This window comes from Aegilops tauschii, chromosome 2 (genome assembly GCF_002575655.3).
Source record: "Aegilops tauschii subsp. strangulata cultivar AL8/78 chromosome 2, Aet v6.0, whole genome shotgun sequence".
NCBI classification, from domain to species: Eukaryota; Viridiplantae; Streptophyta; class Magnoliopsida; order Poales; family Poaceae; genus Aegilops; species Aegilops tauschii.
In genome coordinates, this window is record NC_053036.3 from 526,052,846 (window position 1) to 526,063,480 (window position 10,635).

The 10,635-nt window shown below is 46.4% G+C and overlaps 2 protein-coding genes across 2 annotated transcripts; both read left to right on the forward strand.

Moving 5' to 3' along the window:
* Positions 1 to 293: 293 nt before the first annotated feature.
* LOC109772218 (putative glucuronosyltransferase PGSIP8) lies at positions 294 to 5,313 on the forward strand. Its single transcript, XM_020330911.4, has 5 exons — positions 294 to 922; positions 2,886 to 3,141; positions 3,692 to 3,893; positions 3,970 to 4,117; positions 4,545 to 5,313. Exons 1-5 carry the CDS (start codon positions 645 to 647, stop codon positions 5,080 to 5,082), a joined length of 1,422 nt encoding a protein of 473 aa, XP_020186500.1. The 5' UTR covers positions 294 to 644; the 3' UTR covers positions 5,083 to 5,313.
* A 2,176-nt stretch (positions 5,314 to 7,489) lies between these two features.
* On the forward strand, positions 7,490 to 10,402 carry LOC109772217 (serine carboxypeptidase-like 7). The gene is made up of 13 exons (XM_020330910.3): positions 7,490 to 7,768; positions 7,864 to 8,009; positions 8,105 to 8,181; positions 8,265 to 8,387; positions 8,498 to 8,600; positions 8,704 to 8,741; positions 8,826 to 8,927; positions 9,041 to 9,124; positions 9,218 to 9,400; positions 9,496 to 9,689; positions 9,819 to 9,932; positions 10,031 to 10,076; positions 10,165 to 10,402. Exons 1-13 carry the CDS (start codon positions 7,608 to 7,610, stop codon positions 10,246 to 10,248), a joined length of 1,455 nt encoding a protein of 484 aa, XP_020186499.1. The 5' UTR covers positions 7,490 to 7,607; the 3' UTR covers positions 10,249 to 10,402.
* Positions 10,403 to 10,635: the final 233 nt, after the last annotated feature.

Sequence of the window (10,635 nt, forward strand, 5' to 3'; positions counted from 1 at the left end):
CTCAGCGGTTGTGCGGATTTTTGCTCGGTTTTGTAGAATTAACTGGATACTTGGTTTTCGCATGGTTTTCTCTAATTAACCAAGCAATTATTCTCTCCTTAACGAATACAGGAGTTCTGTCATTTTGAGGTAAAAAACGGATACTGGTCAACTTCACCTCTTGTTAAAACCGGCGGACTCTGCTTTGACTAACGTGACTGACCTGACCAGGGTTAACCCACCCTGAAGCAACCGGCCAGTAGCACACCATGATTAGTCTTCCACGTGCCGCGTGTACTGTACCAGTCTACGGGGCACGGAGTTGTACTCCTACTTGAGCAGCTCCATTCTCGCCGTCTCCCCTTCTCTGCTACTCCCAGCAGCTGACCAGCTCCACCTTTCCCACTCCCGCTGAAGCCGACCTGCCTGCAATCACGGAGGAGAGGAGAAAAACACAAAGAAACAACAACAGCGCGCCGCTCCAGCTCCAGCTCCCGAGGCAGCTCACCGGCGGCCACCGTCCGCCCCCTCCCCCTACCCCGCCCATTCCCGCGGCGCCCCCCTCCGTCCGCTCGCCGCCGCCTGCTGATGCTACGGGCACCTGCCCCCGCCGCGTTGATACCGGCTCGCAGCTAGATCTGGCCCGCAGGAGGTTCCCGGGCGGCATGGGGCGGCTCGCGGGCCTGCGCTGGCTCCTCGTCCTCGCGTGGGTGACGGCGCAAGCGCTGGCCGCGGCGGGCGCGGAGGACAGCAAGGCGGCCGTCGGGGAGCCCGGGCCGCGCCGGCACGCGTACGCGGCGATGATGTACATGGGCACGCCCCGCGACTACGAGTTCTACGTGGCCACGCGCGTCATGATGCGCTCGCTGCGCGGCTTCGGCGCCGACGCCGACCGCGTCGTGATCGCCTCGCTCGACGTCCCGCCGCGCTGGGTCCAGGCGCTGTAAGCCCCCCCCCCCCCCCCCCCCCCCCCCCCCCTGTCTTTTCTGCCTTGGATCGTTGGGCGGTGCCAAAAATTTCACCCCCTGTTGACTATTGAGTAGATATTCGACGCCGAGCTGGGTTGCTTGAGTGTTTCTCTTTCTTGAAAAAACCCTATTGCTTCACTGGTTGACTTCGGGCTTGGTTCGTTGCTTGCTGCATATTTATAGCTACATCTATGTTCTGTTAGTAGCAACTTGGGTAGTTCCATGCCATATTTGATTCGACCCCCTTCGTCTGAACTTTGGTTGGTCAGTGGAACGCCTTCGTTTCTACCCAACGCCGATTAATGATTATTTGATTATTTCGCAAAAAAAGATCAGTGTATATTTGATTGATTGATGTTTCAGTGCATGGACATATATATTCATCTTTCTTCTTCTTATTTGGTTCAAAATTGATTTTCTTTCTGTACAACTCTCTGAACATATCGGGTATCCGGTAAAGGTGGCGCTACTCTGTTTCTGAAATATGTAAAGTTCTTACAGTTTCATCTTGCACTTTTGTGAACAGTTTTGGCGCGCGGATCATTTAGTGCACTTTTCGCATTGTCCTGTTGGTTACTGTTTCTTCCAGTACTTCCGGATGCATAGACGATATATATGTTACATGCTTGCTTCTTGGAAATGGTCTTCTCTAATGGTTACTGTCTTTGAGTCGGTTGCTCTCGTATGCTTCTTGGAAATGGTCGTCTCTAATGGCACAAAGTCACTGAAGTTTGTTAAGAATAATACCTCACCTGCGTTTTGAAATATTTGTTGATAAATTGCGAGACCTGAGCTGCGAATTTCCACCACCAATTTGCACACATTTTACCTACCTTATTGTTAACCAGTATTTCTTCACTGTAGAACAGTTCGTGTTAGACCATTGACTTGGTGTTTCTGCTAGATATTTGCTGAAAGTCACAAGGTTTGACCAGTCAACGTTCTATAACTTATAGAGTCCTTGTTAGGTGATTAACTGACTGTGACCGCATATAGCTGTAAAAGGTAATTTCAGTTGGGCATATATGTCGTGCTGTTTAAGTGACCGCATCTGGATGTCAGACTAGGTTGATTTATCTCTGTTATGGCTTGTTAGTCCTTGCCTACAAGATTGCGTTTCAGGAAATCCTAGCTTTGTTTTGTGGTTTTGCAAGTTTTCTCTGTATCTTGGTGGCCAAAACTTTCTCCCCTGTTCCAGAGAATATCAGCCTGTGAATTATTGTCAACTTTGGGCATTTTCATAAGTGGGCTTTAATATATGGACTAATGCATTCAAAACTTCAAACTGTATTGTGAGAAGTTGAGAGTTGTTTCAGGTTTAGAAGCTTACTACATCTGATCCAAAATGCAGGTCCTTATAGCATTTTGCCAGTCAAACATTTAAGAATTACTGCATTCAGGACATCAAACAGTACTAGATTTATCATGAAATATACTTTTATAATATATGGTTATCATGATGTGAGACAACATATTCACATGGAAATCTACGGTTGAAGTACCTACCACCTTGAAGACTCTGTCAATGTCCTAAAGACTTGCATTTTGGATCAGAACAGATAGTTACTATCGAGCTGTGTATTCAACAGTATTTTTTATATGAGAACTATAACCGATCATGAACGAAAAATAGTGGCAGTATAGAGGAAAACTAAGGCGACCAGGTTGCAATAAAAATGAAGCCGGGTGGGGTCACTCTCTAGTTGTGTGACAACAGTTATTATGGCAGTGCGTGAAGCATTATGCTTTTTATTTTATCTTTCAATGTAACATTCTTGTAATGCCTCATGCTACTGCTAGAATTCACATGTATTCTGAAGCAAATCATGCAGCATACATTAATTACTGTTAAATATGCTTAATCTGGAATGTACCTTTTTTTGGCATGCCGAGTCTTGATTCTGTTATTTATTTATGCATCTCCAACTGTTTCTGTAGGAAAGATGATGGTGTGAAGGTGGTCTCTGTGGATAATTTGAAGAACCCATACGAAAAACAAGATAACTTCAACTCACGATTCAAGTTGACCTTAAATAAGCTGTATGCTTGGAGCTTAGTTTCCTATGACCGAGTTGTTATGCTAGACTCTGACAACATGTTTCTCCAGAACACTGATGAGTTATTTCAGTGTGGCCACTTCTGTGCAGTCTTCATCAACCCTTGCATCTTCCATACAGGCCTCTTTGTACTGAAGGTAGGATTACTTAATCAGCACACATCTCCTTTCTTCTGTAAACATTATTATCCTTTTGCAGATCTAAGACTAAAGTTGTGCTATTCCTTTGTTATTTGCAATGGTTATGCATGGAACCTTTGAGATCATTTTTGGATGCTTTGTTTGTTGTTCAGTATTTCATTTTACGAGCGACCTAGCTGTCATTTGCTGCTTCGTACTACTTTATTTATTGTGTTGGGTTAAAAATAGATCTTTGTGGTTTTGTTGTCAACTTGTTTAGTACAGGTTGTTCGTTTATCTAAATGTATTTTTTGACATAAATGCTTTTATCTAAGACGCGTGATGCATAAGTTTTAAAAATATGTATTGTGCAGACTAACTTACTTAGAAAATTTGAACCCATCTTTGTGCTGTAGAAGGACTGGTCATGGTTCTAAAACATTGAAACCCCTTTGTTATGCGCCAAAATAATTATTGTCGACACTCTCACAGTTATTAATCAACTTTTTTTTTTGTGTGTTTTTTTTACAAAAAGCATGACTATTCTTATGATCTCTTTTGTTTCTAGCCTTCTATGGATGTTTTTAAGAACATGCTACATGAGCTAGCTGTTGGGCGTGAAAACCCAGATGGTGCAGATCAAGGCTTCCTTGCTAGCTATTTCCCAGACTTGCTTGATCAGCCAATGTTCCATCCACCAGCTAATGGAACCAAACTTGATGGAAATTATCGCCTTCCTCTAGGCTATCAGATGGATGCTTCTTATTATTGTGAGTATGACTACCGGTATATCATTATTCCATATGCATTTTCTTGGCTAAGACTGATAAACTGCACTTCTTTCAGATTTGAAGCTCCGGTGGAGTATTCCGTGTGGACCGAATAGTGTGGTTACATTTCCAAGTGCTCCATGGATGAAGCCATGGTACTGGTGGTCTTGGCCAGTTTTACCTCTGGGACTTTCTTGGCATGAACAACGTCGTGAAAACCTGGGGTGGGTAGTTTCTTTAGAAACTTTTTTTGTCATCCATATCTCTATTACATTCTCAAACTGTGATACTAATAGTACCTTGCACGAAATGTAGTCCCAGTCTCCCAGATAAGAAAAAGGCTATTTTGTCAAATGGTAGTAGCACACTAGCACTCGTGTGTATTGATATGATTGGTGGCATGTCTTTCTGGAATCACCATCGATCTTCTTTAGAATAAAGATACACAAGACAGCGCATTATGATGCTTCTTTAATCTTTTAGGATAGAATTCCATAAAGTAGGGGTTGTGAACTTGTGATGCCCTTAAAAATTCGTATGGGTAAAGAAGCATCATTAATTGCTATGTAGAATGATGTTGCACAAAATTTTAGTTTGGAAACACATCATCAGTTACTTTTTCTGACAATGTTTGAACTTGGTGCCAAACAGGTATTCATCAGAGATACCGATGGCATTATTCCAGGCTCTACTGTACATTGGAGTCATCGCAGTGAACCGACTAGCACGGCCTAGTTTGTCGAAGCTCTGCTACAACAGAAGAATGGAGAAAAGCACCATGTTCTTACTCACCACGCTCAGAGTAGTGGCGGCATGGTCTATACTTGCAGCCTACACCATTCCCTTCTTCCTCGTCCCACGGACCGTCCATCCGCTGCTAGGCTGGCCACTATACCTGCTCGGTTCTTTCTCCCTCTCTTTGATCGTCATCAACTTCTTCCTCCTCCACCCCCTTGCCGTCCTCACGACATGGTTCGGGATCATCGGCACGCTCTTTGTGATGGCATGCCCATGGTACATGAATGGCGTCGTCAGGGCACTGGCGGTGTTCGCGTACGCGTTTTTCTGCGCGCCGGTGGTCTGGGCATCCTTGGTCAAGATAATGAGCTCCTTGCAGGTCCTGATCGAGAGGGACGCCTTCAGGCTTGGGGAGCCTAACCAGACGGCCGAGTTCACCAAGCTTTACTGAGGTGGGCAGGACAGATACATATATGGTGACTTGTAGCGTCGTTCGATTTGATCAGCTAATCCCAGTTCATGTTGGCAATTCTGATGGCCATTTCAGCTGTACAAGTAAAACCGCAGAGTTTGGGAACTACAGTTGTTGAACCTATGTAACACGAACTGGAACTATTGGAACCCATGATTGTCCTCTTGGACGTGTAGATGATATATATATGGTGCCGAGGAAAGGGGGAAATTGATGCTTGTGCGCATGTGTTGGTTCTGGTTCTGCTGAGGAACAAACTAGAGTAAATGCTTTTTGGTTTCTTGATTTGCTTTTGCTGTTGTCGAGGAAAAATGGCCAACACACTACACATTCCTAGCTTTCCTCTAATTTATCCGATCTTTTCAGTTGTACTATCATGAGAAATGGCCAAATCTTGTCACTGTTACTGTACATGATTTTGCCTCTCCATGTCCTGGAGGCCTGAATTTTTCTTTTTGTTTCTATAATCACCTCGGTTCCGAATTGCTTGTCTTAGATTTGTCCTCAATTACTTGTCAGTAATTTGGGACAGTGGGAGTGCATTTTACGTGTTTAAACTTGGGACTTCAAAATTCGTGATTGGCAGCATGTTTCTTAACACCCAGTTATGGCGTTTTTTCTTCTGTTCGTCTGTTTTTTTTCAAAGGAGGGCCCTAAGAGCATCTCTAGCAGACCCCGTATAAGCGGTCAAACCTTTATAATTTTTGCGTTTTACAGTTTTGGTCGAAAAAAGTGTCCAGAACAGAAACTGTAAAAGAGGTCCAACCCATAAATTTTTTAAGGGCCACAAAAAATGCACACCCGAAACCCTTACATTTGGATGTTGGAAGGCCGAATCTAAGGGGCCCCGTGTACCGGTCAAACCTCGTCGGAGCAAACACGCAGCCATGGAGTTTGCTGGAATCCGCCCTAAACTCGCTGGAATTCATCACCGTACACCGAAAAAGGCCGCTAGACGGTGCAATCAATCGCCGCCGGTTTGAATTGGATGAGCTCGACATCGCCGTGGCCTCCCATGACCTCAGCCTGGCTGTCGGAATTCTCCCGGCGCGGCAGGCAAAGGGGCACGTCTCGGCCGGCGCGGCTGGCAATAGAGCAAGGCGCGGACGGCGGAGGCGACGGGGCGTGGCCGGCGAGGCTGGGCGCGGTCGGCGTGGTGATGGGGCGCGACCGGCAGGGACGAGGCGCGGCCGACGGGCGACGGGGCATGGCCGGCTGGCGACGGGGCGCGATCGATGAGGTTGGGCGCGGCCGGCGCGGCTGGCTGAGGGAAGGCCGGCAGCGGCTGGACCGGAGGATGGAGCTCTTTATCCCAGTTTTACAGTTTGTTTTACAGTATCTGTTCGGCCGTAGCTAAAATGAATCCTTAAAATGCATTTTTCTTGACCCGTATCCCGGTTTTACAGTTTGCGATTTTAAGGTGTCTACTGGAGATGCTCTAAAGGGGTGTTGGAGTGTGGGGTGTAAAACTGTAAATTAAGCCAAAGTAGACTAGAGTAGGTCTTTAAATGTGCAAGATACTCCGTTGGATAACTAAGCATGTCTGACAAAGATATCCTCCATCGTTCAAATACAAGGCGTGTTTAAGAATTTCAGGTCCAAGCATTAGATATCTAATACTTCCTCTGTAACATAATATAAGACTGTAAAAAAGGGTCTTATATTATGTTATGGAGGGACTAGCATGCAGGTTGTTTGGCATGAAATGTAAAGTTGGTGAGTTGTATGATGGGCAACTATCTCCTGTGGTTCGAAAGGACTCAATTGTTAGTTAGTACCTCTTTCGTTTTGGGATGGACCCTTTCACTCTGTTTTATTATATACGCTTAGCGAAAAGAATATTTTCTGATAGACCTTAGCCCATCAGATATGTATTAGAGGTGGCCTCTTTTGATTGCAATTTTGCAATATTTTTAAACTAATAATGTGCAAAACAAATGATCAAAGTCAGAATTGTTCAGTCATACTTTTTTCATCCAAAAATACTTGTCATTAAAATAGATAAAAAGAGATGTATCTAGAACTTTTCGGACGGAGGGAGTACATTATTATTTCTGCCTCCTTGTCGATAAGAACGTGTTCTGTGTGCCGTGTGACCACTTACAATATTGCACATGCTGTGCACGATTTGACTTTTTTTGGCGGGTCGCGTGATGACTTATCTTGAGATTGATCTGATCCATTTTTCTTGTCGAGACAAACAGCCACGCCTGACGCATGATATATTGAATTTGTTTTTGAACGAACGCATGATATATTGATTAGCAATCTAATTTGGCTGTCATTAAAGAGATAAGAGTGCAGATCATGCTCACTAATATTATACTACTTCCGTCATCCCATAGTATAAGATCGTACATTTGAAAAAGTCTCACGCAGATCAGGCCCACGGTTGTCGTTCTGCTGGCATCTACACAAGGCGGTGCCTTGTCGTCTCAGCCTCCCTTGCAGAGAGCTACGAAACAGAGCAAAAGGAAGCGGTTCGCCACTACCCATCTCCGAGAATGAACGGGCGGGGGCGGCTGCTGCTCTGCCTCTTCCTCTCGGCCGCGCTGACCCCGCCGCGGCAGCTCGCCGTCGCCGGTGCAGCCTCCAGTTCCAGTTCCAAGGTGGTGACCAGCCTCCCCGGCTTCCAGGGCCGCCTCCCCTTCCACCTCGAGACCGGGTACCCATTTCTCGCTTTCTTCTTCAGCTTAATTTTGGTTTCTCCACGCACCAAGGCGGATCACCTTGATCGACTCCATTAATTGTCGACTCAAGGTACGTGGAGGTGGACGAGGAGAACGGCACAGAGCTGTTCTACTACTTCGTAGAGTCTGAGGTCGGCGGCGACAAGGCCCCTTTCCTCCTCTGGCTCACCGGCGGCGACCGCTGCTCCGTGCTCAGCGGCCTCGCCTTGGAGATCGGTACACCATGTTTGCATCCTTCAGGAGTTGACTGCTGGCCGATGCCATTACTCTTTGACATCATATTATTCCATGCATGTGCACGGCAACTGCAGGTCCATTCCAGTTCGTCGCAGAGCCCTACAACGGCACCATACCGCGCCTGCAAATCAACCCCTACTCATGGACGAAGGTCGGTCCTGTTTCTTGCATACATATCATATGCAAATGCAATGCCGGATCATTCCTGTGTTGACGGCGTCCATCTGCATGCAGGTGGCAAATGTCCTTTTCGTCGATACACCGGTCGGGGCAGGATTTTCGTTCTCCAGGCGACCCCAAGGCTACGATGTCGGGGAAGTATCTACCTCGTTGCAGCTCCATGAACTCCTCATCAAGGTACAGTGGCTACTCCGATCCACTAATTAGTCTAATTCGATTTAGTACAATTGTTTTTCTTCGAGGGATTGAATACTAATAATTAGTTCAATCCACGTGACAACGTCTAGTGGTTCACTGACCATCCCGAGTTCCTCGCAAACCCTCTCTACATCGGGGGAGACTCTCTTGCTGGACAACTTGTACCGTTTATCGCTCAACAGATCTCAGAAGGTAGGTATTTAGATTCTCAAATGTATAACTGACTAAATTTCAACCTCGATTTTCAATTAAGCTCACCTAGTTCAACTATATGTCCATGATTTGTATTCTGCAGGCATCGAAGCTGGAAGGAACCCCATCCTTAATCTCAAGGTAACCATCATAATTTTGGCCAAAGAGTTTGCATATACGTCGATATATCGCATGTCATAATTACGTTAATTTCCTCGCTCCCAGGGCTATCTGGCAGGCAACCCGGGTACCGGCGAAAACATTGATATTAGCTCTAGAGTGCCGTATGCTCATGGACTTGGTATAATATCAGATCAGTTATATGAGGTAATTAAACGCAACCACATCCGTTTATTCCAATATATCTGCACGCATAAAAAATTTCTGCACTGCAAATGATATGCATGTTACTCTGTCTCTCTTTTTTTTTTCTTCTGTAGACAATATTGGGGCATTGCCAAGGAGAAGACTACATGAATCCTAGAAATACACTGTGTGCTCAATCTCTAGGCACTTTCAATAATGTAAGAACGAGATATCCTACAAATACTTTCACGCTGCAATTCAAATTACTTGACTGAAGGTTGTGTATGTACTGTATGCAATTCAAATTGCAGCTCCTCTCCGAAGTTATGACCGCCCAAATTTTGCTGGACAAATGCGTTTATGCATCTCCTAGACCAGGCACTGAGACGGACAAGTCAGCTGGTGCTGGCCGGAAGATCCTAAGCGAGGAGGCAGTAATCGTAACGGGGAAACGAGTAAAACACCCGCCGCCTCGTGTGCCATTGGGCTGCATTGTAAGCCAACATACAGAGCCACAACCTCTCACCATTGTATCTGTTTCCATTGCTTGAGTTTGACCTAATGCTACACACCCGACTCATGGATTCAGAGCTACACGGCTTATCTCTCGTATTTCTGGGCAAACGACGCGCTCACCCGAGACGCCCTGGGGATCAAGGACGGCACCGTGGACGAGTGGGTGAGGTGCCACGACGGCGACCTGCCGTACGCCGTGGACATCGGGAGCAGCATCAAGTACCACCGGAACGTCACCGTCAACGGTTACCGTGCGCTGGTGTACAGGTAATAACAGAGACTCGGATACCGTATCGCCTCGAGGTGGTTTGTTCGTTCGTTGCAACTGAAACAAACTGGGGCAATTGATCGGCTGAAAGCTGGAACCTGACTGAGTTTCTTGATTGGTGCCGGCAGCGGCGACCACGACGCGATTGTGCCGCACCTGGGGACGCAGGCGTGGGTGAGGTCGCTCGGCTTCCCCGTCGTCGACGACTGGAGGGCCTGGCATCTCGACGGCCAGTCTGCCGGGTTCGTCATCCTTGCATTTCGATTGCCTTGCCTGCTCTGTTTTTTCTCACTCGCTAACAGTGATGCCTCTGCTTTGTCTTCCCTGGGTTTGCATGCAGATTCACCATAACTTACTCCAACAACTTGACATTCGCGACCGTCAAGGTAGTGACATTTTCTGACCGCGTATGTGCTGCGCGTGGTTATTCATGGATTGTCGGTTCTGAGTTGTTGTTGCGGGTTGGTTTTGCAGGGAGCCGGGCACACGGCGCCCCAGTACGAGCCCGAGAGGTGCTACGCCATGTTCAACCGTTGGATCCTGGACCAGCCGCTCTAGTCCACCTGTATGTAACATTATCTAGTAGGTCTAGGATATATATGTTCGTCTACGCATACCTTATTTGGTGAAGTTGTTTGGATTACAGTGTGGCCTAAACTTGTTTCTTACTTATAGTGGGAACTGAATAATTTTGTGTCTGGTTCACTGCAAAGCCCCCCCCCCCCCCCCCCCCCCCCCCCTCCTTCATTTTCACAATATGGAATGGCTGAGATATACGTGGGTCAGATTTCCTGTATAGGCTTTATTAATTTAAAGCCGAGCGGTTGCCTTTTTTCCTTCTGCCACCGCCTTTAAACTAGAACTCCTTTTGGATGTCGATGTGATGCTCCCATGGAATTACAATAAGAGACCGTAGAAGGAATTTCTTGTCTCCGTTGGTGTCCA

Excerpts from the sequence above, each read along its gene's own strand:
- LOC109772217 (XM_020330910.3), top strand. The coding sequence starts at position 7,608 with ATGAACGGGCGGGGGCGGCTGCTGCTCTGCCTCTTCCTCTCGGCCGCG. Across the intron at positions 9,401-9,495 it reads GTGTGCCATTGGGCTGCATT|AGCTACACGGCTTATCTCTC; the intron begins GTAAGCCAACAT and ends TCATGGATTCAG. Across the intron at positions 10,077-10,164 it reads TGACATTCGCGACCGTCAAG|GGAGCCGGGCACACGGCGCC; the intron begins GTAGTGACATTT and ends TTGGTTTTGCAG.
- LOC109772218 (XM_020330911.4), top strand. The coding sequence starts at position 645 with ATGGGGCGGCTCGCGGGCCTGCGCTGGCTCCTCGTCCTCGCGTGGGTG. Across the intron at positions 923-2,885 it reads CCGCGCTGGGTCCAGGCGCT|GAAAGATGATGGTGTGAAGG; the intron begins GTAAGCCCCCCC and ends CTGTTTCTGTAG. Across the intron at positions 3,894-3,969 it reads GATGGATGCTTCTTATTATT|ATTTGAAGCTCCGGTGGAGT; the intron begins GTGAGTATGACT and ends CACTTCTTTCAG.